General features: G+C 45.3%; 1 protein-coding gene across 1 annotated transcript in view; it reads left to right on the top strand.

Annotated features, from left to right (window-relative positions):
• The window catches only part of PPM1H (protein phosphatase, Mg2+/Mn2+ dependent 1H), a 261,715-nt gene that overhangs the window by 217,480 nt on the left and 16,336 nt on the right, over positions 1 to 27,899 (top strand). The window contains exons 7-9 of the mRNA XM_019654743.1: positions 3,688 to 3,751; positions 7,773 to 7,880; positions 24,317 to 24,468. Of these exons, the coding sequence (XP_019510288.1) occupies positions 3,688 to 3,751; positions 7,773 to 7,880; positions 24,317 to 24,468 (324 nt within the window). The remainder of the gene's footprint in view (positions 1 to 3,687; positions 3,752 to 7,772; positions 7,881 to 24,316; positions 24,469 to 27,899) is intronic.

Raw genomic sequence — 27,899 nt, 5'->3', positions numbered from 1 at the left:
TTTTGCTTCAAGTAATTATTTGAATATGATCTCTGGTCAATTATAGTATTGTACAACTAGGGAGCAATCTATTTTGGGAGTTATTTTTAAAAATTTAACCAGGATTTCAGAAATCATAGGATCTGGTGTGAAAAAATAGGTATTTTTTATTCATTTCCAGTCCCAACTACCTCCATGTCTTGGAGGTCTCAAGCTTCAAGCCTCTCTCCTTCCCCAGCTGAGAAGGATGGAAGCCAGGGACGCGTTGAAAGCTTAGATTCCAGCCCACAGCCCTGACGTGAACTGTACTGTAATATGAACAGCAGACAGGCCTCCCAGGGGGGCAGAAACCGGGGTGGCCCCCTTAAACTGTGAGAAGGTTTGAGGGAGGCCTGCTGTTTGTGGACGAGGACTCTGTTGGATTCTGTGGCCTCAGATGCAGTGACCTGGGAAGCGGTGACCGGTCAAGTACACAGATGGCTGTGTTCCCGACTTTTCTCCGATCTTCCTTGTAGACTGTGTAGAACTGTTCCTAGTTTTGTCCCCACACGGTCACCTTTTGTTCTTTTGCCCAACAGAGGAAATGCCCTTCCTCTTTTACCAAAAGTCCCCCTTCGTCAGATACCTGCTTTTCACCCCGAGAAAGCTGGACAGTAATGATCTGATTTGACTCTTCAACTAGAATGAGAAGCTCTCCAAGCTGAGCCCTAACATCACATTGCTTTAGTGTTTTTTCTAAAGTCTGAGTTTAGCTTTAGGGCCAGTAACATGGAGGGTGTGACCTTGGGAGAGTAACCTACCATCTCTGAGCCTCAGTCCCCTCATCTGTGAGATGGGACATGGCAGGGTGTTTGAGAGATTGTAGACACTGTCAGCAGGCACCAAGCCCGGTGTCTGGCGTGGAGAAGGTGTCCAGTGAGTCGTAGCCTCTGTCATTATTGTTAGCTGGCACTAATTTATACCGACTTGAAGCGTTTTCAGTTTTAACCCTTGACTATTTTATTCTTTATCATTCAAGACTTTAACTGTGGAGGGAAGTCCACCTATCTTTATGCGGTGAACTGTGCTTAGGCCCCCCTGAAAGACTGAGGGGGAGAGGGTGTTGTACTCTCTCCCTTTGTTTTTTGATTAACCCTTCCTCGTCATTTGTGGGGGAAGAGAGCTCCCCTTTGGTGGACACCAACAGTGGCAGGCATGGAACAAACCTTCCTTTTCCAGAGGTGTCTCTTCCATTTTTAGCTTTTGTTGTTGTTTAGAAGATGAAGAAACAGAAGCTGAAACATAGAATTTGCACTTTTCTTGGTCCTGCGGGTGACAATTCCATGGTCTGTCTTTCAGAGCTGTGGTAGGTAACACAGTGTTCAGGCTCCTGAAATGTCCCTGTCCTGAGGGCATTCGATTACCTGGGCTTGTGGTAGAGCCAGAGAACCGTTTCCTCACTGCCTTTTCAAGCCTAGTTAGAGTGCTCCTGGCCTGTCTGTTCTGAGCTCTAAGTAATTGCCAAGGATTGATTCTAGAGTTGCTGCCTTCTGCCTCCCATTGAATTCCAGGCTCCTGTGCCTGGATCGCGAGGTCCCAGCCCCTTTCTTGGTACCATCCCCACTGCGTCCCCCTCTGGCTGAGTCTGGCTTCTCATTCCCTCCACTTCTTTCTGTACAGTCCTCAAGCCCTGTTAATGCCCATTTCAGAGCCTTTCTCAGGCCATTTCCCTCCGCCCCCTCGAGCCATACAGTCTGTCATCTTTAGGGACAAGCTGACAGGAGGCTTAGCAACTGATTTTGAATGTTAGCTAACGACACTTGGTCTACAGCAGTAATTCTCAACCTTGGCTGCACATTGGAAACACCTGGGAAGCCAAAATAAAATTCCTTATGTCTGGGTCCCATCCCCAGAAGTTCAGATTTAATTGCTTTGAGGGGTGACCTGGGCATGAGGATTTTTTAAATCCCTCCCAGGTGATGGACTAGGCAGCTGAGGTTGAGAAACACTGGTTTACAAACTCATTCACCCACCAATGCTGAGTCTGTGTTCTAATAATAGCTCTATTGATTCCCCAATGACTTGTATACCAGTGTTTTAAATAGTTTATGTGAGTATGAAACCATGTAAGTAGCTATTTCCACTTAGTGTTAGTTTGGTAGATTTGGGGGCAGGAAGTTCTGGTTTTGACAATGCAATTCCTAAAGTGCAGGCTCCCCTGACAGCAGCAGCAGCAGCTACCTTTTCTCGGGGTCTCAGCATGTGCCAGGCACTGTGCTAATCCGTGGAAATCCTCACCACAAGCCCACGAGTGAGCCCTGTTTTTGCCCTCTGATTAATGAGGACCCTGAGGGGCTCATCTACCTGCCCAGGCACAGGCAGCAGTGCTGAACTTGAGCCCAGGTACGTCTGGTGCCAAAACTGCACCGATCCTTCCTCTACCCCTGGCAAGGAACAACTTCTCTAAATAACTACCTGGAAATAAAGGATGTTACCTGCCTTAGCTTGGGGGTTGAACTTTGTGAAAATGAGGTTGCATTCTTTTGTATCTCAAGAACTTCCATAAATTTGATTTCAGCTTCACTCTCAAGTTGCCTAGATGTATCCAGGACTGGGAGGCCATTTCACAAGTTGGTTTTTCATGTACTCTGGAGACATCATTTTAGAAAAGCATCTTGCTTCTTGCGCCTGACCTAGTAGAACCTTCCTTGGCTTTTACTTAGTCTTCTTTATACTTCTTTGAAGTGAGAAGTAGTGCTGTCCCCATTGCAGAAAAGGGAACTGGTGTGCCAAGTATTAATCATCTACAAAATATTTGTACTAGCTACCACTAATTGAGTACTTGCTAAGTGCCAGGCTTGGTGCTAAGCTCTGTACATCCTGTATGATTATCCTCATTTTATATATGAGGAAACGGAGACCAAAATAGGTACAGCTACTGCTCAAGGTGGTGCAGCTAGTAATCGGGTGCCATGTTTGTTTACTTGTTTTTCAACTTCCTTATGAGCAAAATTGCAAGATGTGGGCTTCATTTGCTCTCTGGCCTTAGCCTGGCCAGCCTTCACTGTGTGTGCACTGGCATTTGGACATCCATGTCCAGAAAAGCCATTGAAGCATAAACTGGGTTTTTTTTCTGTGTGTCGAATGGCCGTTTAATAGCCATTGTGAAACGGAATCTTCTGCCAACCTTGAATATCATCCTAAGGTCAAACAATCTCCAAATAGTCCTGCTCCAGCCATCCTAACATGAGGCTGCTTTGGTGTAAACCACCCCTAAAGGTGAGAATTGACTCTTAGAGCAGTTTCATACTCCATCCATCTTGGAGCTCTGCTGTGGCTCAGTTTTGGGTTAATGACAAGGAGGACCCTGTCACTGCTGCTGGGCACTTCATTATTGCATGGGCACTAAATGCTTCTGACAGAAACACATCTTCCTTTCTCACTAATTATGTGTATACCAACTTATTTCCTTCCTCTTCAAGCATATAAAGCCTTGGTATTTTTCTGGTTTGTTAAAATACTACACACACACACACACACACACACACACACACACACACAGAGAGAAACGCTGGGCTGTAGGGAGAATAACTCTTTATAAAGAAAGGTTGTTAGTATGGTGAGCGGATAGAGTCTCAGGGAAAAGAAAGTACCTAGCAGCCTGTGTCAGGGCAGCGGGTCACTAATTGAGTGCAAACCATTTTAAAAATGTTATTTATCCCCCTACAGGGCTTACAAAACCATTGAGGATGATGACTTGAAGTTTCCCCTTATATACGGAGAAGGCAAGAAGGTAGGCACGTGCATTTCCCCAGACTGAGAGCAAGCCTGTCTCTGCAGAGCCTACCGCAGTCTGTGGGTTCCACCCAACAGCTCCTGATTTCATAGCCTTGACAGCTTGAATGACTATCACCTCCATCAGCCTTCAGGCCTTCTGTCTTGATGGTCCAAGGAGTGGCAGGGTTGGGGGAGGGGTCGGCGGCGTGCACAGGGGACGCAAGTCAGCTTTGTGAAAAAAGCATCCCCCTTCTCAATCCATTTGGATAACTTTTTATTTATTTTTATTTTTAAATTTTTATTGGGGAACAGCCATGGTCATTGGTTACACATTGCTTTCATGCTACAATGGCATAGTTGACTCTTTTAAGGAGGGCACAGCTCACAGTGGCCCATGCGGGGATCGAACCGGCAACCTTGGTGTTATCAGCACCACACTCCAACCAATTGAGCTAACTGGTCACCCCTTGAATAACTTTTTACAGTGTATAAACATATAAACATGACCACGTTCACATACATCATCTCATTGTATATCTGACAACAAGCCACGGGGCAGGCAGAGCTGGCTATATTATGTCCGTTTGGTAGATAAGGCAGTTGGGACTGAGGTGAAACCCGCTCAAGCAGTCTCGCAGCCGGCGAGGGATGGTAGCAGCTGTGGAGCCAGGTCCCTCTGCCTCCTCTCGGGCCCTCCCACTTGACCATGGAAGTGCAGACTCCGCAAGTCTGCTTCTCCACTTGCCCCATGAAGGGGACCCAGAGCTTCCCCGGTTTAAGCGAGAGCATCGCACGGACCAGAGCCCAGGCTGGCAGCACACACGGTTCATCACCGGCTCCCAGGGCCCCCTTCTGATCACACACTGAGCAGCAGGGACTTGCTGCATGGAAGGAAGGCTGCTTGCTGCTCTCAGAGTAGTCTGTGAGCAGAGACTGGAGGAGGGTGCAGCCCTGGAGAGGGGATGAGGAAGCTCTGAACCCATTTCCCAACAAGAACAAACACCTTCTGAATCATTGCTTTCTTCCTGAAAACACGAATACATTTCAGCTAGGTGCTGAGAGTTCCAATTAGAAGTGAAAAATGTGGTCACATCAGAAGAATGTTAGACTGAAGTTTTTTTCAGCATTTGATAGCTTTTAGCAGGAAGAAGTGACTCATAAAACTAAAAGATGCCTTCCTGGGCAAAACTTGTGTGTATGAGTGTGCACATCTTCCTCTGTGTGTGTGTGTGTGTGTGTGTGTGTGTGTGTGTGTTAGAGAGAGAGAGAGAGAGAGAGAGAGAGACAGAGAGACAGACAGACAGACAGAGACAGACAAAGAAAGAAAACACACAGGGTTAGGTTTGGGGGTTCAGTGCAGCCCAGCAGCAATTTTGCTGGAAGGAGGCATTTCATGGAGAGAAATGAAACATGAATATCTGATCCATATAGAGATCATTTTTCAAACTAACTTGCCCCTTCCCTGGAAGTGGACACCTTCCACCTCACCCTCCCTGGCAGGGCTGTGTTCCTGATAGGATTGTGTGAGCCTGTCAGCACAGTGGGTACCATTAACACCAATCACACAGCCCAGGGACCTACGCCTTCATTGCTTTGTGGGGCTGCAATTCTCAGTATTACCCTGCGGTGCCTGGTAAGTTCCAGTGAGCTCAGGACCACATCCTGCTACCTTTATATCCCTAGTACCTGTCTAGCCTGGTACCTGACACGTGGCAGGCCTTCAACGAATAATGCATGAGTATTAAATAAGCTATTCAGTTACATTTAGTATACTCTCCTTCATACAACAGGAAAATGGACAAATGTATTCTTCTAAGATGATCAGCCATAGGATTTAAAAGAGCATGGGTTTTCCCAGTTAAGCAGAAAGTTCAATTTGCCAGGCTATCATGCTCCTCACGCAGTTCAGTTCACTAGGGCTTGGTGATTCTGTGATACACAGCTGGCCAAGTTATGTCATTGTTGCTGTTGACCTATTTAAAACCCACTGTGACTCCAGTCGGCGGCTGGCTTGCCCCACACCAAAGCAGCACACCACCCATCTTGAGGAGCCATGATTTCTTGAGGGATTTTTACAACTGCAACACGTCAGCTGTGTCTGGATCCTTTCCAGGGGTTTTCTCTTTCTTCTCGGCATACACCTACCCAGCAGTTTCAGGATCCTTTCACAGCCGTGACTTTTCATTTTATTTCTGCCAGTGCTTCTAAGGACTTGTGTGGGTGACACCTGCATACGCTGTAAACAAGTTCAGTAACTAGCAGCAACATCAGATTTCTTTGGATTAACACGGCCACCTGTGCCTTTTCCAGCCAGAGAAGGCACCATTGCAGGGAGGAGAGAGAAGGGCTGCAAGGGACTCGGGGTGTCTGTATTTAGAGTTGAACACATCTCAGCTTAAAGGGAGCTGATCCAGCTGCCCTGCCCAGCAGAGCGTTTCTGCAGCCTCACCAGGGGTTCCCAGGCTTCACATCACACGTCTGTGTTTTACCCGCTTTGATTCTTGCCTTTAAGAAAATCTGTCATATGTGGGATATAAAACTGAAAGCAACAAACAACATAAAGAAACAAAAGCTCATAGACACAGACATCAGTTCAGGGGGTGGGGAAGGGGAGAATTAGAAGAGGGAAAAGGGAGTCAAACATATGGTGACAGAAGGAGATTTATTTAACTTTTGGTGCTAAACACACAGTGCAATATATAGATGATGTATTACAGAATTGTACACTTGAAACCTATGTAATTTTACTAACTGTTGTCACCCCAATTGAAAAAAAAAGTGTCATGGTTTCATTTCCACTTAAATGTCAACCTTCCCATCTTCTGATCTGAAATCAGCTCTTAACTCCACAGCCTTTTGGGGGAACTAGGAGAAAGATGATGGTAATGTGTTAGATTGCAATATTTCTTACTATGTATAAGTTATGCTTTTTACCCAAGCAATAGAGTGAGGATTCAAGCTCGGGTCTTTGAACCATGATGCTACACTGAAGGTATTATTGCTGATCCAAGTGTTAGGCCAGTGGGCTTCATTCCACCTGGAATGACCTTTAGTCCATCCTTCTGTTTACCTGTCTTGATGCTGCCCATCCTTCTGCAGAAAAATTTAGTGCCACCTCCAGGGAACCGCCACAGCAGAGTTTTTACTTCTTCTGAACTTACATAACACATTGTTCAGGTGTCTTTCAACACTTCGCTGTATTTTATGTATCTTTAGACATGTGCCTCTTCTCTCTCTTACCAAGCTCCTTTATTGTAGGGACATTTGTCCCCCACAGCATGGTAACTGCACATAGTAGATGCTCACTAAATATTTGGGTAAACCAAATCTGTGGCATCCTGGGAGGTATTTAGGCTGACCATGTAGGCATTACTATAATAGTCTTTGCTTCCTTAAAGCATTTGGAATTCGAAAGAACACCGGGGGCAGGATCTCAGCCCTGAGGTCTCTGTGTGGTTATAGCAAAGTAACAGGTTCCTTTCCACCCAGAGAGAATCTGTGGTGATATTAGGGTAGCTTACAGAGTTGCTCATGGTCTGTTTTCTCCAGCCACTAAATATGAGTTTTGGGAGGACAGGAGCTGCCACTGACTTCTTTACATTTTTTATTAGTGCCTTATCATGGAAATACTTGTAGAGTAGGTATGTAACAGACAGATGGGTGAATGTCTGATGGATGGATGGATGGGTGGATGCATGCATGCATGCTGTTGGATTTGGTTTGCACTGATTTTAGTAGCTGTAGACATCACACATGTATCGGATTTAGTTTATTGGTCACCCTTCCCTCCAGTCTCTATAAAAGAAAGCTGAAGAGACAGTCCTGCAACCCATTAAACTTGAGGTAATTGGCAGAAAAGCCACTCATTAAGGACGTTAAGTGATCTTGGTGAGCTTTCCTTGGAAACAACTACCCACATACGTTAGCAGCAAGGGGCAGAGAGAGGCAGGAGGAATTGGAAAATGATTGCTGCGCTCTTAGCCTGTGGCTCTGTGTGTGTGTGAGTATTTCTCATGACCCTCTTCTTTGACTCCTAGGCGCGAGTAATGGCAACTATTGGAGTGACCAGGGGACTAGGGGACCATGACCTGAAGGTGCATGACTCCAACATCTACATAAAACCATTCCTGTCTTCAGCTCCAGAGGTACCACATGGCGTTTCTGTTTCTATTTTGTAAAATAACACACTTTTCTTTCCTTATTCTCCCCATGACTCACACCCCACCTCCAGACGGTAGCCAGCTTGTGGCACATGTATTTCTGCAGTGTCTCTCACGTCTGTTTCTTTTTCCCACTCCCGTCTCACTCTGTCCTGTTTCATACCTCACCGCCTCTGCCCTGATAGCTGCATAGCCCCCTCGTGGCATTCCCGGCTTCCTCAGTTCATCCCACATAATGGCATCAGGCAGATTTTCCTACACAACTACGCTCACCCTGTTTGCTTAGAAGCCTTCAGCACCACCCCACGGCTTAGAGAATAACGCCCAGACTCCTTCCCTTGGCACTCAGGGCTTGTGATACATTGGTCTCGCGTTTTTCATCTGATCTTTGTTCCCCTACACCAGCCAGAAGGAACTTGCAATTTCCTTTACGTGGCCTTCAGTTTCCCGTATTTACTTACGCGACTCCTTGCACCTAGAAGGCCCTTCCTACCCATCTCTAAACATCCAAATTCTCTTCCTCTCTAGGGTTTTCCTCCAATGTTTCTCCTGTGGAGCCTTCCCCAATTTCCCCGTCTCCCACCAGAAGTAAATGCTCTCCTTCCTCCCGATACACGTGGAGCCGCGGCCTCATGGCATTTTCACTTTCTGCCTTATAGCACAGTTGTCGATGTATATAGTTTCTCCCCGCTTAGATTTTAATTACCTGGAGAGCGTGTATCACTCAGCTGGTATCTGGAGAAATTCATTGAAAAACAAGTTGTCATGTATTTCGTTCAAAAATCATTTTTCTTACAATACAGGAAACAATATCAAGTTCTATTTCAGAGTATATAATTTAGAAAAGATTTTGGTTCTAAGTTATAGAAAAATGTTAATAGTAGTTTAGGGGTCTATGCTTCTCACATAACAAAGGCTGGAACTTGGTGGCTGCTAGTGTTGCTGCCAGGGCTGGCATCTCTGCTTCTCTAACTTTTCCTTCATTGTTGCAAGATGGTGGCAGCAGCTCCAAGTACATTGTGATGCAAGGCAGGACGCAGTGGGGCAGACTATCTGTCCCAAAAAGTATTCTCTTGCATCTCATTGGCCAGAACTTGTCACATGACCTCCCCTAGCTGCAAGGGAGGTTGGGAGAGACAGCAACCTCCCTTGCAGCTAGGAAATTTTCCAGTTTCTACAGGAGTGGGGAGCCAGGGAGGAGTGAGTTGGGACTCGGCGGTGTTGACTTACCGCGTAATTAACTGTTAAAGCAATGCCTTGTACTGGAAATGCCCAGAATGTTCAGCCATAGCTCCATCTGTGTGTTCTTCACAAGGGTAGGTGCTGTTTTAGTGAAGGCTCTTTTTGTTGGAGGAAACAGATACCCACTCAAGCTAACTCAAAAAAAGGAAATATTTATTTTACTGACATTGGAAGAGATGTGTATGGTGTTCACAAGAACCCTTGAACAGCCAGGCTTTATGGGAGGGCGGCTTTGGGCTCAAGACAGCCCTGGAAAGCCTCCGCAGTGGGAATCTGTCACCTCCATGAGAGTGTTTTGCCATTAACGTGGCCAGCCATGTTCTGTATGTCTCTGCTACCAGCAACCCAGTTTCTTGCTGTCCCAATTCCAGATTACCAGAGAGGAATCTCATTGGCCCAATTCACCTTTTATATACCAGGCCACAAGTGACTTCCCAGCCTGTGGACTGCCCCTTCCGATTGTATGTCCTTTTTCAGTCATGGATGGGCACAGTCACCTAAGCCCACCCCTTTGGCAGGGATGTGAGTGGGGCAGTTCCTTTAGAGCCCTTTATTGCTGGGGCTGTCATCCAAAATACACCTAGTCACAGGATATTAGGGGGCCACTGAGTGGAAGAGCTCTGGAAAATATCAGGCTTGGAAGACACAGATTTCCTGATCCCACACAGGATCTCAGGTGAGGTTAGCTTGATGGAAAGAATTACCATTCATCAGGATCCTGCTGATGTCTCCTTTGTAGCCCTCACAGCAATTCTGCATGGTGAGGACCATGACTTCATAAAGTGCCCAAGGTCCCCCAGAGGCTAGGGATCCCTGGTCTCTCTATTCTGGCCAACATCAAGATCCATGAATTATTGCTGGAACTATTCCTGGCCAGAGGAAAACAATAAATACTCATGGACATCTCTGTTTCCCGCCTTGGGAGAGAAGCATTTATCAGACATATTAAATGGCACTGTCACCTTTCCACTTCCCAAAAGGGACAGATGACATGTGATGCATGTTCCTGGGGTGAGGAGTGTCTCAGGAAGCACTAATGAACCATTTTGCTTCTGAAAGCAGCCTGAAAACCTCCTTCTTACCCCCCAGCCCCCGACATACACGTGCTTTCTGTATAAAGGGAGAAGGGGTTCGGGTCAGTTTGAAGGAGAGTGATCTCTGTGCAGTTAGATATAGATCTTCCTGTCACTTTGCTCTGTGGGTCCCAAGAAGAGACTGTACTTCACAGCATGGGTCTGTGTGGGAGGCCCCTGAGGACTGATGAAATGTCCCAGTTGGTTGATCAGAAGCCTCATGTCACCTCTCTGGGGAGATGCTGGTTTGCGGGGAAGTGGGCTGGTTATTTCAGCATTGGTGAGGAATAGGGAGGATTCGAAAAGAAACTGTCTACCTCTGGAAAAATTGAAATACCCTTAGAGAAGTGCAGAGCTTTTATAATACCAATAACAAGTCACATTTGTTAATTACTTAGTCTGGGGGCCATACACCATAACTTTTTTTTTTTAACACGCATTTCATTCAATTCTCACAGCAACTCTGTGAGGTATGTATGATTATTATACCCATTTTATAGAATGGGAAATTGAGACCCAGGGAAGTGAAATAACTCCCCCAAAGTTGTACAGCTGTTAAATAACAAGAAGGTATTTGGACCCCGGCCTGTGCAATTCGATCAGGGTATGTAGGGGAGAGAAGCCGAGTTCAAGGAAATTTCTTTGGACGGTGGCCAAGGGACCCACTCAGTACTGGTTTGAGGGGCTCTGAGGAGAGACCTTTGTTTTGGGACCTCAGTGGCCCAAGTTTCCCATAGAAATACTGCTGGCCTCAGACAGAAGTTGTAGCAAATGATGGTGTAGTAGGAAAAGTAATTGGGAAAGACAGTAATGGCCTTTGGTGGGTGCCAACCTAGGCCAGACGGAATTGTGCAAAATAAGATTGTGTGCCTATAATTTCGCTTAATGGGTATGTAGCATAGATTCCAAGATTCCTTTGCACGAGATTAAAATTGTCGTACATTTTAAACGCTTCCAGATGGAGAGGCCTTAGCCAGAGCAAGGAAAGAGGAGGAAGGTTGGAGGGAAGACGAGGAGCAGTTTGAGTTGGCAAGTACAGAGGAGTGCAGAGAAAAGATGGGGACAGGGGACCCCTCATCCCTGATCTTGAGACAGAAACTCCTTTTCTCGGGGTCGTAGTGTTCAAATCAGAGTAATAGCTGGGGCTTCTGCTGAGAGCCCAAAAAGCCAGGTAGGTTGATTTAAACCTTCTAATGAAGAATAACTGACTCTTTTCCTGTCTTCATCCCTCCACCCCCACCCCAAGCCTCCTCTGGCTTTCTGTGGCTTCCTAAGAACATCCCCCTGCTGTGCTTCCTTTGCCAAACATGGATCTTTATTTCACATTTGGGTTCTGAATTTCAAGCCCAGCTCAATCTGGTGGTTCTAACGGTTGCAGGGGGAGGGGGTGGGGTGGGGAGATGATTTAGTTCTAGGAAAAAAGGCTCAAAAATCTTCTTGGAAATCAGCGTTGTTCCCTTCATCATTGTAGCTCCTAATTCGATTTGATGAGTGAAATAAAAGTAAATCAAAAACATGTGGATCAAATTTATGTAAAAAATAAATAAATAAATAAATGCACAGGGGTTTAAAAATTAGAGGAGGGTTTCTAGCCAAACACATTTTCGGTTTTGCTGCACACAAAGCGCTGGAAACATCTCGAGTTTGCCAAACCCGAAGAGCAGCCGCCAGGTTTGCTGAGCCTCCCTCAGACCTTCTGAGGTCCCCGGCAGGGGTTTCTGGCCAAGAACTGAACTCCACGAGAGGCCCCACCAGCCCAGGGCAGGCCTTTCGCGGGGGTGGGGGTGGGTGGGAGGCGGTGGGTCCTCCCCTCCCCTCCTTCCAGCCCCTTGTTTTCTCTGAGCAACAGGGTGAGATGCGGCCTCTCCCCGCCTTAAGGGAAAGGGGCCCAGCCAGGTCTCCCATCCCCTTGCTCAGTGAAGCTCGTCACCGTTTTGTCCACTCCATCCTAAGAGTTGGAGCCAGACCTTCCACATCTTCTCCTTTCCCAGCAGTTCTTCCGGGGCACATGCATCCTGTGTCCTGTCACTGGGGCGGCCTGGCTTAGGCCTGCAGCCTACACTTCCAGCTGTTCTCTGCTCCGTGCCCCTTTCTGGCCCGTGACAGGCCCTCCCTACAGCTAGGATTCCTCGGAATGCCGCTTTCGCTTTCTGGCCTCCACTCTGAGACTCTGCTGTTGCCTTTAGCCCCCTTTGGGGCTCTCAGGAGAATGAGGTCTTTTTCTGCGTGGGGGCCAGGTTGCAAAGCCACCCCCCCTCCCCTCTGCAGTCCCTTCTCCCGCCCCTGCCGGACTGAACCATGAGGAGCCCTTTCGGCTTCATTTTTCCTCTCTTTGGTGTGCGAGCTTCCCGGCAGCTGTGTTTTGTAACTCCAGCTCACTCATGGAGCTCATTCTTGGTTTTCTTCACCTAGATAGTAGTTTTTCTTTCATCTGAAACAGGCTTCTCTAAAAGAGGGAAGGTCTTAGACTCTAGTGTCTGAATTCCAACCCCAGCGCTGGCATCACCTGTGGTCTGTAAGCCTGCCCACCCCATTCCTGCAAGTGGAGGCACACGCCCCCATTGACAAGGTGCTGAGAATATCCATGGACTTGCCTGGCACCAGCCCTGGTGCGTGGTCAGTAAATAGTCTTCCTTCCCCGGGGCTTCTGGAAGGCTTCAGCGCCTCGGGGTCCCCAGGATTGACTTCCTTATTAAGAGAGAATGACTATCTTGTTTGGGACTCCCCTGTTGTCTCCCATGAAAACAGGAACAGCATTTAAGGTTTCATGTCGATATCTTCACATTTATAGTCTTCTGATTCTTGGTAGCTTTTCATGCCCCAAGCCCAAATCCCATTTGGAGAAAGAGCATCCTCGATTGTATTGTGTACTTTCTCCAGTCTGGCCAGTTCATAAGGAACAATATTGGTGCATAATGACATGGGACAATGGCTGGACTATATTAAGTGAAACAGAATATGATTGTATATACTGAGTGTGATCATAGGTAGGTAAAAAAAGGTGTATGCATATTTGTATACACATATACATGTCTGTGTATATATAAATCTTGACGTAAGTTTTCTAAAATGGTAACAGTAATTATTGGGTTGTCGGAAAAGTCATGACGCATTTTTGCAACAAAAAAACAGAAAAAAATGTCATGACTTTTCCGACAACCCAGTATCTTTGGGTGGTAGAAGAGGAAAGTCATTTTTTAAAAATTCCCTAGACCCTTTAGAAGTAGCTTAGAAGGCAGTGTGATATAGTGGTTGGGAACTCAGACTGGTAATAAGTCTTGGCTGAAAGCTCTATTTCTTCACTTACTAGCTAGATGAGCTTGAGAAAGTGACTTTACCTAAATCTCAGTTTTCTTTTCAATAAAAAAGGACGATGGGGCTGTTATACCCAAGAACCTAAGGAACAAATGATATATAAAGTACTTAGCACAGAACCTGGTATAGTAACTTTTAGTTCCCAATTCCTCTTCATATTCCATCGAAACCACAAAATTTCCCTGGCTCTTTACAAAGGGATCCTTGGCCCCTCAGAAGAGTTCATCCAGTAGAACACTGGGGGACATGGCCTCAAGGAAGGAGAGTTTTTGGCCAGTTGGAGGGTGAGACTAGCCAAAGAATAATCAGACATACACCCTGTGATTCCTGCTTCCTAAGAGAGTAGGGGAATTCTGAGAAGGGAGAGATAAGTACGTAATCCGAAGAAGGACAAGATAAGTAGGCCAAGGAAAGGAAGGAAGTCAGAGTGCGTCTGCTCACGCCTGTGAAGTACAGTTTCCCTTCCAGGGTCATGGAGTTTGGAAGGTCAGCTTGCAGGGCTATTAGCTGTAATACAGCTAGTTCTTAAGGAGGGCCTTGAATGGACCCACAGCATAGCTAAGGTCTTTAGCAAGGGGAGCACGAGGGTCAGTGTGGTGGTGGGAGCCTTCGTCTGTAACAGCAGGTGGGTGGGGTATAGGAGACACAGACAGGGAGGCCGCTGTAGCCCTGACACTGTGGCTGCGAGGAGCTGGGCTAGGACACGGACTGAAAACCAAGAGGAGGCAGGTCTGCGAGGCGCTTCAAAAAAAAGTAACAAGAGCTGATGGCAGAGTTGACTTAAGAGGTGAAGCAGTGACATTTCAAAAAGAAACAATAAACTGCCTAGGAGAAAGGAAGGATGTTGTTGCTTTTTGGGGTCTGAAGAAGGAAAATAATTTTATGCCTTTTGCCCTGAGTTTTTTGAACCAATTAAAAAAATAGACATAGGAGTCAGGTTGAAAGTAACTTATGGCTAGTAAAAAGTCAGGTTAGAAGCCATGGTTTGGATGTAAGACCAAAATAGATTTCTTATTCTTCTCTAGCCCCCAATTAAATTTACCCACCAGACAGCTGTGGGCTCTCATCCCCCCTACACACACACACACACACACACGCACACACACACACGCACACACACATGCAACACTCACGCACGCGCACACACACATGCAAACTCACATGCACGCACACTCACACGCACGCACACGCACGCGCACACACACAGAAATACACTCACACACACACATACAGACACGCACGCACACAGACACACACACACACACACACACACACACTCACGAAGGTCTTCATCGTTTTCCACCTGCTGGAGGAAGGAGCAGAGGGAGCAAGTGCTGCTTATGGACAAGTAGGGATAAAGGAGAAATCTCCAGAGGGCTCAGTGTCCCGTATCACAGTCCGGCAGAGGGGGCCAGGAAGTGTTACAGCGCAATACAGTGCTGACTGCAAAACAAAAGACCCCAAAAATTAGAGGCTTCACCGAACATTTTATTTCATAGTTTTGTGAGTTGACTGGGCTCAGCTGAGTGGTTCTCCCTTGGAGTCTCTCACATCATGTGTCATTTGGGACCAGAGCCATCTGAAGAACGGATAGGTGGCAAGTCCAAAATGACTTACTCACACGGCTGGCGGCTGATGTTGGCTGGCGGCTGAGGCAGCTACAGATGTCTTCTCTATTGGTTTCGACTTTTCATGGCATGGCAGCCGGATTCTGAGAGAAAACATCCCAAGAACGAGTGACTTAAGAGTCCCAGGCAGAAGCTCCGTGGCTTTTTAAGACCTAGCCTCAGAAGTGCCCGAGCAGCCCCTCTGCCACATTCTAGAGGTCTAGGAAATCGCTGAGACCAGTCCATACTTGAGGAGGGGAGATTGGCAGCCACCTCTTGCTGGGAGGAGCAGCGTGCTCCCACAGGGAGGGAAGGGACTGATGCAGCCATCTATCTGGGGGACTATCCACCACCCCTTGCCATAGAAGTGCCTTCCCTGCTGTGAGGTCTTGAGGATTAAAGTAATCATCTATCTTTGCAGTGCAAACTAATGGGAGTTGATGAGTTAGCTGTTTAGTTAATTAAGAAGGAAACTAGCAGTGTAGAGGCAGATTTGCAAAGCAACTAATTAAAGTGAGTATCAGGGCCCTGCGCTCACACCAGCCCTATTGAGTCTGGTTGTTGCTGGGAAACGGACAATGTTCTAGATGGTGAGAAGAAGCTAGGTTACAATCAGGAGTCATTTCTTTTGTAAACATTTCTCAATAGAAAGGGGCCTCAATTTCCAAGATACTCATAATTTGTTGTGATTTTTTTTGGTAATTCTTAATAAACATTCACATTAGATTCTAAGTTTGTATTCAGAATTATTTCTGTATTCTTTTTCTTAAAGAGCTCCCAAAATTGTATAAACTTTCTGACTTTACAAACCATGTACTCCACTGTACAGAGCGAAAAGGATGAGTTCTATCTAAGGATACTATGATGCCAGTTTTCTTTCCTTTTTCACCCCACCCTTATTCAAATATAATTGGCATGTAACATTGTATAAATTTAAGATATACAATGTGTTGATTTGATACACTTATATATTCAAAATGATTACCACTGTGGCGTTAGCTAAACATCCATCACCTCACATAATTACCGTTTGTTTTTTGTGGTGAGAACATTTCAGATCTACTCTCTTAGCAATTTTCAAGTATATAATAGGGTATGTTAAATATAATCACCATGCTGTGCACTAGAGCTCCAGAACTTACATTAACTGAGTTTGTACCTCTTAGCCAGTATCTCTCCACCCCACACCTTGCCCCAGACCCTGGTAACCACCACTCTATGAGTTCAGCCTTATTGGCAGTTTTCTTAATCTCTCTAGTCCCACATGTCGGCATCATCTCAGTTGGGGTAGTTTACCCTTGGGGCTATGTGATCCTCTCCCACCACCAGCAGCACTTTGAACATGTCTGGGGGAAAGAAAATCACATGTGAAGAGTGTACAGAAGCTGCTTTATTTGATTCTGGTGCCCTCTGACCTTACATGGGAGAGGATTTCATGACTGCCTGTCTATCTGCATCTCTAACTCATGAGTCTTTCTGTAAAAATCACTTTTATGCATCTGTGTGTCATTTACGTGGGTTGTTCCCATGAGGCAGTGACTTGAGATTTGCTAACCAGCTATTTGATTAAAACCAGAATTTGAGATTTACTTTGATACACACCAAAAAAAGAAAGAAAAAAAATTAGTTTGGCAACAAAAAATGTATGTCCACACAAAGGGAGCCAAACTGCATGTTGTGTCAAACATTTCTCTCATTAGAGATTATTTCCCGCTGATCCCCTCCTGAAAAATAATTTTGAGTTTTACAGTGAAATATACAGTACCTATTTTTTGCATTAATCTATTACATTAATGCACATAAAAATAGTTTGAGAAGTTTGTTTAAAATGCAAATCCCCAGAATCCATTTTCGTGGAAATCTAAATCACTAGGTCTAGGTGGGTCCTAGGAATGGTCACATTTTTAGACAATTTCGAAGCAAGTGATCCGAAGACCACTCTTTGAATAACATTGCCACAGCCATTCTTCACTATGACTCAGGAACTTCAGTTTTATAATCCTACAGCGGGTTTGTGGCACATCCCTGCTCTAGTCCTGGATGCATGATTCATTCTTACAGCATACGTGGCTCACTGCCAGGCTGTTAGGTTAGAGATTCCACACGCCCCCTCCTCTGCTTGAACACAGGTCTGCTGAGACCTGGGCTGACTGCTACCAGAATAACTGCAGTCAGTGGGGTGACTTTGCCACACAGCAGATGTCCCCCAGTTTACCAGGGATGATTATGTCTCCTCTTCTAAGGCCAGATACATAGTGACTTGCTCTTCTGCTCACTTGAGAGCTCTGAAAACCTGCCATTGTGAAGGGTCCTGTGAAGTAGTGACAGTCTGGTTACTTTCCATCCTGATGGTTGTTAGAAGTAGCAACTACCAGAATAAAGAGGAGCAGTTGTTTCATTATTTATACATCAGGTGACCATATGTCTTATCCTCTCAACCAGGGCATTTCTGTGAGTCAAATGGGACACTTAATAATTATGCTGGCAGAACGGCACAAGCCAAAACTACCTCAGGCTGATCTCTCTATGGATGGATTTGACACAACTCAATCTACCCACATTGCACCCCTGTACTTTATGCACCGGCCGGGAATTCTTCTGACCCTTCTCTCTGTAAATGGGCATTTTAGTGAACACAGGCTTATTCCTCAAATGAGTAGTGAACTAGATTGAAGCCCATTCATTCACTGATTTATTCAGTGAGCCTTTGATTCAGTGGTGAATATGCTGCTGGATGCCCAGAGAAAGGAGTAGGTCATGGGAGTGCCCCAGTACATCAGAAATCCCTTCCTACAGCTTACCTCACTGCGTTGGAAACTACCAGACTCGGGGAGAAAATGGAAGCCTCTATGCTATAGCACAGCAGCCAAGCTTGGTACAACTTCAGGCTGTCTTCACATTACCTAACATTTTAGCTGGTTGAGAAACCTTCTGAGCTATTAGATTGTCTCTACCCTGCAAGGTCAAGTGTTTATTTTGTCTGTAGAATCCAAAAGGAAAAAAAAAAAAAGAAACCCTCAAGAGTCTCTGTGGTATATTTCAAGTATAAAATTATACCCACAGCCATAACAACCAGCTCCTTTTGGGTAGCATGAGCAGCCAACATATTTGTAATTCTTAAAATGTCCCTTGATTCATTTACAGTAAAACGCTCTGAGGTCATGTGGTCAGTCACATAAAGGTCTAACTCATTCTGTGATGAAAGAGTAGGAGAATGTTAGAGCCATAAGCATCCCTAGTGGCCACCTAGTCCTAAGCTTTCACTTCACAAAGGGAGGCAATGAAGATTTGAGAAATCATGCCTTGTCCCTCACCACATCCCAGCGGAAATCCAGCACTTGAACCAAACCTAACTATGGAAAGCAACTGAGCACACCAGTCCTCTCTCACATCCCCAGGCTCTGGCCCCTGCAGTTCCCTCTACATGTGAGGCATCTGACATCCAACTCCTCCTCCCTGACACTCTCCATCTGAGGAATCATGATTTCTTTCAGTGTTTCCAGCAGGGGTCAATGGACTCAAAATGTGAATGAACGTGGTTTTGCCTAACTACTAAGGGGCAGAGGTAGGTCTCAAACCCAAGTCTTTGGCCACCAAATTCAGTGTGTGCTTCATGACATCCTGTAGTGTAGACAGGATCACAACAGCAAATGTGGATGCAGTCCTGGTGGCCTGCCAGAGTGCCACTATTGAAATAATCGACTTAGTTTATAGGACCACAAGGAAATACGATAGGGTTTTATTTTCTTCTGGTACAAGTGCCAGATGCAAGGGTCTACAGGTGAGCTTTTGGGTTGGCCACACGGGGTAGAAGGACCAAGACTTTGTACACTCCTTATGGTCCACCACCTACTGGCAGCCTTTACCTTGGGGACCGCCTGACTTCTCTGCCCAGAACAGAGTCCCTGTCACTTATTTTAAATGAGACTTCTGGAATTGACGCCCAGGTCCCTTGAGCCCACTCTTACACATCTTCCATCACTAGCTCGCTTTCTGGTGTGTCGCCCTGAGATCAATGCCATAAAAGTAACATGTGGTGAATTAGAATGTGTAATTCCCTTCCACATTATCTCATTTGATCTATGTAACAGCTTTGTGAGACAGGTAGACACAGGTGTTGTATTTATTTTTCTTGGGTTCTTTTTTTTCCTTCAATTTTTTTAACAGTGATTTCAGACATGAGAACATTGACAGCTAGAGAAAAGAAATGGTCTGTCTCCAACCCCAAAGACTGTTGGAAGCGGAGCCCTGACGTGAGCGCCTCTAACAAGGCAGGGCTCTTGCCAGGCCTGAGCTGCAGGAGCTCATCATGCTGCACTGGGAACTTTAAAAGGGAAAAAACGGGTTCTGAGACTTTGCTGAGCTGATACAGATGTAACAGCTGTGAGGGCATCCTAGAGAAGCAGCCGAGATTTGGCAAATGAAAGAATTGATGGGTTCTTTTTAAAAGTAGTTTTAAGAAGCCAGAGTCGGCTTACAGTGGCAGGAGCTCTCTTCACATGCCACCGAGATTTCGTTAGTAATAGAGCAAAGATGCGAACACGTACTCACCAAACGCTGAGACAAGCAGCCTGTGGCTGAGCGCTCAGTGAACATGCTGTACTAACGAGCTGCTTGTCACAAGCTCCTGTGTAAAATAGGTGCCCAGTGGGGACGTTCAGGACCTCAGCGCCCCGAAGCCGGCGGCCCTGTGAGAGCAGCCAGCATTCGGGGGACTCGGGGCGTGTCAGCCAAGGCTCTCTGTGCCCTCAGACTCGGTCTTGCTCGCTCCCTAACACTGGAATGTTGTTAGTTAGCAGCTCCACTGAAGGCAGGAGAAGAAAAGGAAAGTCTGCTGCTTCTATTAAATATCAGCGTCTTACATTGTCGTGACTTCTTGGGAGTTGGCGGAGTTAACAAGCTAATGGGTCACCGTGAGCTCAGGGGTCTTTTGAATGGAGTTCATAGGCTGAGTTTTTTTCTCCTCCTTCTTTCCCGTTTACTTCTGTCTCCGCAAATATGCTCTGAAGATCTGTTGTGATTTATACTGTGAAAAACTCTGCTAGGCCCACAGAAGAAATGCAAAGTGGGATCTCTGGCCTCCAAAGGTTGAATGTGAGTGGGTAGAAACGATCATCAGCCCACTGGGTGTTCACTGTAAGCAGGACCAGTATACCTGTCCGACAAGGGAAATGCTTCCCTTGGTGATCTGCTGAATGGTGACCACGTGCTGGGCTTTCTGTTGTGGGGACAAAACCAAACTGGGCGGCTTAGAGCTTGCCCCCAGAGGACCTGAGTGCCTGGAACAGTTTTCAGGGTTCAGTTCTCTCAGCACTTGCATTAGACTTACCTGGTCCACGTTTAAACAGGCTTATGCCTGGGCTCAGAGCTACACCATCAGAATTTTTAAAGGTGGACCCTTGAATCTTACAAATTTATGTAATTAGCACCAAGTGATTCTTAAACACATTAAAATTGAGAAGAACTGTTCTTGTGGAAGAGACAGATGGTGAACCCAGAGTGGTATCAGCAGGTAAGTTCCATGTAAGTGGCTGTGGAAGGATGGTGACTGCAGAGGACCAGGGCAAAGAAGGATGCTGCTCTTGGGTCTTCATCAGGGCTGCTTTGGCAGCAGCGGGTGCCAGACACTCTTAATGCAGAGAAGTGATGGGTCCCCAAGGAAGAAAGGGGCAACACAAGGAAGGGACCTTGGGAAATCATCTTCTTTATTCAGGTCTCTCTTCATAGAGTGCCCTCCCAGAGAGGCCACCACAACTCCATCTAAAAGGAGTCTCTCGTCATTGTTCTTACCTGCCTGATTTTTCTCCAGAGCACCTACCCTCTTCTGCTATTGGAATTTATTTGTGTTTCTATCCCATCTACTAGGTTAGAAGTTAGGACAGACTTTGTCATTTTGCTCACAGCTGTATCTCCAGAGCCTGGAAAAGTAGCTGGCACACAGTAAATGCTCAATAAACATGTAATGAAGGCTCTAGGAGGGCAGATGGCCCCACACAGTCCTCCTCTCTTGGCTGCTCCAATTACATTGCTCTGAGAAACTGTAAAAATCTCAAGCATTCCTTGGGCCTTTCTCTCCGTTTCTTGGCGGATGGGAGCACGGGAAGTAGCTGCTGGAAGCCCTGACCATGTTCTCCAGCCCCGCTTCAGACAAGGATTTCTGTAATACACTCCCCGCACCGTCCCCCCAGGCCTGCTGAGACTCTCTTCCTGGTGTCTGAATCCCGGGGAGCCTCAGATCCTATTAGTTTGATGTGAGGCTTCCCGGAACATTAAAAAGCTATTTAAGGAATTGAACAGGGAACGTTGGGGAGGTGAGTGTGGTCTGATTGAGGAGGGCCAACAACAGTTCCAGGGAGTGAAGGCCAGGACTCTGGAGCCCGCTGGAAGCCTTTGAAGCCCTTGCCACAGGGGAGGATGAGCGTGCAGTGGGATGTCTTGCATGGAAGTTCCAATTTTTCTGAAAGCGTTTTCACAAAATGTTCTGCATCACAGGTTAATGTATAAGACACCAGTTGTAAGTGGAAAGTTGGCAGAGTCCTTTGGAAATTGGCTAAAGGGCAGGAAACAAAGGGTAGCAGTAAAAACCTAAAAGGATGTTAATTAGGGAGTGCCTCAGGGAATAGGTTGAGACCAGCTTTTTATTATTTACATAAAAATTACTTGGAGAATGGTATTGAAAGGGATTTTCATGTTGGCTAATGAAACTGCATTAGAGAGCTGTGTGTGGAAATGTGAATAGTGGAATTAGGGAAGGATTCAATTTATTGATGGAATTGAAAAGGAGCATTTTCTAACATGTTTCTATTTATCAACCCACACCCCTTCTGTCGGCCAGATTTCCATTTGAGTAATGGGCAGGACAGCTTCGGCTTAAGCAACTCTCATCTCCACATTTTGGGGGCCAGCAGGAAGTACTTGAAGAGATTGGGCACCCTACACACAGGGCAGGTCCTGAAATTAAAAGGATGTTAACTCCCGACCTAGAAACCTCTCTTTTGGAAGGAGCTGGAAGGCAGCGACAGCTCCAAGCATAAAATTGGGCCACCTGACATCACATCTCCTCACTTCCCTTTACTTAACGTTTTCTATCCTATGGAGCTCAAATCATCATAGAAATTGATTGTAGGAACACCCCAATAAGAAGCTAGCAGTCTCTCGTAAGCAAAGTTATGACATACTGAAAGGAACAACACAGGGAGCCAGGACTTGAAGCTGGGAGCCCAGGAGTGACATCTGCCATCCTCTACATAGCCTTCCCTAGGGGATGGTCTGTGTAGGCGTCCCAGAGGCCACCGAGCCCTTGATTTCCTTGCACAAGCCAGTAGGACTTCTCTACAGCCTTGGTACTCAAAAGTGTGGCCCATGGGCCTGTAGCATCAGCAGCGCATGGAAATAGGTTAAAAACACAGCTCCTCAAGCCCCACCCCAGAAAAGAATCAGAGTTTGCATTTTAGCAGGCTTCCCAGCTGATCCCTGTGCACATGAACATTTGAGACTGATACCCAGGAACCACAGAAAGTAAAGCAAAGGGGATTTGGTTGCTTCTACAGAGTGGAATTTGGACCATATGAGTTCAGGGGCCTGAGGAGACAGTTCTGGCATTTGGGACATTCCTCCGGTGTGCTGTACACTTAAGATTCCTCCCCTCTTTTTTCTTTAATTTCACCTCATAAGGTACAGGGCCTGCTCTAGCATGTAAACGTATCCTAAGTGCACATGCCTTTTGGGAAAGCGTGAAAAGCCAGCCCAGTACTGTACAGCCCTGAGCGCTCCTCTCCTGAGTGTGGCCCACGCTCTGGGCCATTAGCTAAGTGTTATCATCTAGTTTGCAGGCCACAGAGGCCTGGCTCCTGGAGGCAGCTTTCCAGTTTCGCTGATTTTCCAAGGGCTCTGTGGTTAGATGTGGGGTATTTTGTTGCTTTCTGCTTCTGCGGGTATAGGCTGTTAGTCCACAGACCAGCCCTGTGAACTGGGCAAACCTTTTTAAAACATAGGAGGCTTGGCTTTCAAAGGCATGGCTTTGAGCAGTCTGTAGGCCTCTTAGAATCATATGCGCTCTAGATCTGAGATGACATAATAATGACTGTGTGTGATGGGGCATGGGAGCAGCTGCTTACACCACCTCCTCCTCCTTCCTCTCCCCTCCCTTCCCCTGCCTACAGCTTTCACTCCGACTTGTTTTTAGAAAATAGGATAGAGTGATTGCGGGGGAGGGGGGAGGTTGAAGGAACTGAAAGATTGATGAAATTGACCTGCCTTTGTCCTCAGCTCTTGAAGGGGTGTAGGCAGGGGCTGGTTCTGCCAAATTAGGGAATAGCAGTGAATTCCCAAACTCTTCCTTTCCCCTGCCCCACCAAAGCAGGGTGGACAGAGTGTGGCCTAACCCAAAAAGGCTTGATTTTTATTCTTATTAGTTTTGCCAAGATGACTCTGTTCTTTTTGAAGAGTTTAGATGGATGTTGAAATATCCAAGTCATTCCACGTACTAGAGATGAAGAAAGACTTAAAGTTTGCCAAGACCTGCTTTGGAGATTCAGACTCAGCATGCGTCCTTTGTAATGTAGGGTAGTTTGAGGCTCCTCAAACCTGAGTGTAGCATCACGGCTCCATCTTTACACAAGATGTGTCCCCTTGGGCCTCAAATAGGTAAGCCAAAAGGTGATTCAAGTACATGCATTGAATAAAGTGTGTCTCCTTAGTCCTAGACCAGTACATACAGAGCAACTAATAAGGATTCTAGGCTGGCCTTACCTCCCCCCCAGACTGAGAGCTCAGAAGCAGGGACTTCTGCTAGTCTTTATACTTAGAGCAACTGGCCCCAAACAGGCCTTTAATTAATGTTTGTGGAATGGATGTGCAAAGGAAGGAAGAAAACAAGTCTCTGGCGGCTCTTCTAGCTAGCATAGTATCTACTGTTAAGTCAGTATTCCAGTTACATCTCTGGTACTAGATTTTCAGTTAATTTCTTCTTTGTCCAATTGTTGGGCCCCACGCGCCTGTACAGTGAGTCTCTAAAGAAGGCTATCCCTGGGCACAAAGCTTGCTGCACAATCAAGTACCTCACAATACATACCTGAAAACCACTGGGCTGGGCGCGAAAAGGGAAGGGAAGTCAGAAGCCAGCTCGTTAGGGGGAATAATGCGCTCCCAGCTTCTTAAGTAGGACTGTTCCTGTTCTTTTCAGGTCAGAGTCTACGATCTCTCCAAATACGAGCATGGAGCAGATGATGTGCTGATCCTGGCCACTGATGGACTCTGGGATGTTTTACCAAATGAGGAAGTAGCAGAAGCAATCACTCAGTTTCTTCCTAACTGTGATCCCGATGACCCTCACAGGTTGGTGCATTGCTGTGACTGTAGGGTTATTCCTCGAGCAGTGTTTCATGATGTGACTGAAATAAATAATAATCTTGCCATTTAGTCATTCATGATGTGTAGTGGACCTGATATGGATTCTATGAGAAGTAGTTTCATAGCCAAACAGAAATCCTCCTGAAGGTAAACCCAGATACAAGGGATAAAGAATTTGATTTGTAAGATATTTTAGTGTCTTAGTTCCTATCCTCCAAAGTGGGAATAATCATTTGTGGTTCTCTTAATAAGAGTGATATCAAATGCTCCCTGCATAAGTTTTTCACCCACTGGGGAATTGTTTCTTTTGAGAAACACTGAGAAAGGAGAGATAAAGTAGGTATTCTTTTATAGCATAATGGCAATGTAAATATCCTAGACAACCCCAAGTGACTCAGAAATAAACAGAAATCCCCCCTGGAGAAAGGCAGCTGCCACTCCGAACACAAGGAAGCAAGTCACTATTAGTAAAAGCCAGCAGAAACAACAGACAGCAGGGCTGGACCTGTAAATACTTCATTACTGGATTTACCAGTCAAATATGTAAATACGTATTTTAACACGTTTCAGAAAATTTTTTAAAAGCACTGAAAATATGAACAAGGACAAAAGATTACAAAGATGTCTACACCGATTTTAAAAATGAGGAAATGGAACTTCTGGAGATGAAAATTTTAAAAATAGGAACTAAAAATTCACTGGATTAAAGAGATAAGAGATAGTTGAAAAGAGCTCTAGTGAACTGGAACGTTGATCTGAATAATCCAGAATATGGCTCAGAGAGAGAAAAGGAGAAATGTGAAATGATATTAAGGGACTAGGAAGATAACCTAAGATGTTGAAAATAGAGTTCCAAAAGGAAATACTATAGAAGATGGGAAGAAAAAGAAAAGTTCTGGAATTGTTGAACGATACTATACTTAAGATCCAGAAAGCCCAACAAATCTCAAACAGAAATGAAAATTATAGTAGATATTTCATAATGAAACCGAAGAACTTGAAACAAACAAAAAGATACTAAACGCAGCTAGAAAAAAAAAAGAGATACATTGGAATAGCATTTAGACCAATAGTTAACTTTTTAAAAGCAACAATTAAGGAGCCAAAAGACAGTGGAATTATATCTTCAGTTGGCTAAGAAAAGAATTTTTAGAATTTTCCATTGTACTAAAAATATCAATAAAGAAATTTTGAGGGGCCGGCCGAGTGGGGCGTTGGTTAAGAGTTGGCTTGGGACACCAGCTCTGAGCACAGGACTCCGGTTTGGATCGCACATGAGGACCAGTGATGCTGCGCCCTCTACAGCTAAGATGGTGAACAACAGCTCGACCGGAGCTGGGCTGCTCTGAGTCGCCGGCGACAGCGTAGGCTGCAGCGGGCTGCCATAAGCTACCAAGAGTGGTTGACAGCCAGAGTGAGTGGCCGGCAGCTGGTGTGAGCTGCCAAGAACTGCCGTGAGCGGCCATTCAAGGCCCAGCGACGGATCTGCCTCACCCAGGAAGAGCGCAATGATGATACCAACATGGGCCAGTGAAGCGATGTCCTCCACAACTAGACTGAAGAACAAAAAGGCAGCAACTTATCTGTTCCCTTTCCCCGATTCCCCAATGCTGTTCCCCTCCCCCAATTTCCCAATAAAAAAATCTTTAAAAAAAATAAGAAAGAAATTTTGAGGCAAAATAAAAACTGAGAAATGTTACTGCCAGCCAACCTCTTCTAAAGGATGTATTCAGATAAGAAGAGGAAATGATCCCAGATGGAAGATCTGGAAGGAAGATGGATAATTAAGCTAAGATATTAGTAACTATGTAGGTATATTTAAACATACATTGACTATATAAAACAGTAATAAGAATGTCTAACATGTATTAAAAATGATAGAATTAAAATACTGAATAAAAATAGCATAAGGGGGGCAAGCGGGAATAGTAATCAGCTAAATTATGCCATGATTCTATTTGAGAAGTTAAAGTGTTTAACTTTAGACTTTAAGTAAATGTGTTTAAATAACTAAGAAAACTAATAAAAGAATAGACAGTATAACTTTCAGACTGGCCAAGGGACAGACAAGCCACGTGGGATTAAAAACCAAACTTCAAACAACTTATAAAAAAAAAAATTACAATAAAAATTAGAAATTACTTGGGCCTGAACAATAATAAGAATACTGCGTATCAAAACTTTACAGGCTGAATTTTGAGCCTCTTTTTTCTAATTTGATGAGCTAGGCATCGATGAAGACTCCACTCACCCCTGACTTGCCAGCAGTGACTATGCCCCCTCCATGTCATAGGGTAACTTTCCCCAGAGCTCTTCCCTATATCGCAAGGAGTCCTTTACCCACAAACTCCAGACTTCTGACCACAGAAAAGGAAAGGGAGACCCTTCACCACAGAGAAACATATTTCTCAGAGTACGGGTTTGAGGCCTGACTTGTGTTACTGGGCTAGTTCTGCCTATATTATCCACATAAACATGTTGAAAAGAATTTTTGTAACTTCAAGGTTCTGAGGAGCCAAAGGAGAGGAGCTGTCTCTTTGTAGGCTGTGTGTTCTTTTCCCGTGTGCATACTATTAGTAAACAACGGTCCTAATTTTAAAAGTTTAGGTCTGTGGTCCTTATTTCAACAACAGCATCTTATTTAAGAAGTGAAAGCAGCACAATAAACCCAGGAGAAGTAATGGAGGGAAACATTAAACAGAGGACAAACATATAATAAAAATAAATGACAAAGCCAAAATATGGTTCTCTGGAATAACTAACACATTAGAGAAATACAAATCAAAACCACAATGGGATACCACCTCATACTTGTTAGGATGGCTATTTTTATACACACACACACACACACACACACACACACACACACACAGAATAACAAGTGTTGGTGAGGATGTGGAGAAACTGGAACCCTTACGCACTGCTGCTGAAAATATAAAATGGTACAGCTATGGAAAACTGTATGGTGGTTCCTTAAAAAATTAAACATATAATTATCTTATGACCCAGCAATTCTACTTGTGGTTACATACCCAAAAGAAGTGATAGCAGGGACTCAAAGAGATATCTGTATACCCATATTCATAACAGCATTATCCACAGTGGCAAAATGGTAGGAAAAAAACCCAAGTGTCCGCAGACGAATGAATGAATCCACAAAATGTGGTTGGTATATATACATGCAATGGAATGTTAAATCAGCCTTAAAAAGGAATGAAATTCTCACACATGCTACAAAACAGATGGACCATGAAGGTATGCTGAGTGAAATAAGCCAGCTACAGAAGGACAAATATTGTATGATTCCATTTATATGAGGTATCTAGAGTGGTCAAATTCATAGAGATAGAAAGTGAAATGGTGGCTGCTGGAGGCTGGTGGTGAGGGGATGGGGAGTTGGTGTTTAATGGTACAGA

This window comes from Hipposideros armiger, unplaced genomic scaffold (genome assembly GCF_001890085.2).
Source record: "Hipposideros armiger isolate ML-2016 unplaced genomic scaffold, ASM189008v1 scaffold_229, whole genome shotgun sequence".
NCBI classification, from domain to species: Eukaryota; Metazoa; Chordata; class Mammalia; order Chiroptera; family Hipposideridae; genus Hipposideros; species Hipposideros armiger.
Note: the sequence above shows the minus strand (reverse complement) of the source record. Positions and strands in the feature narration are given on the sequence as shown.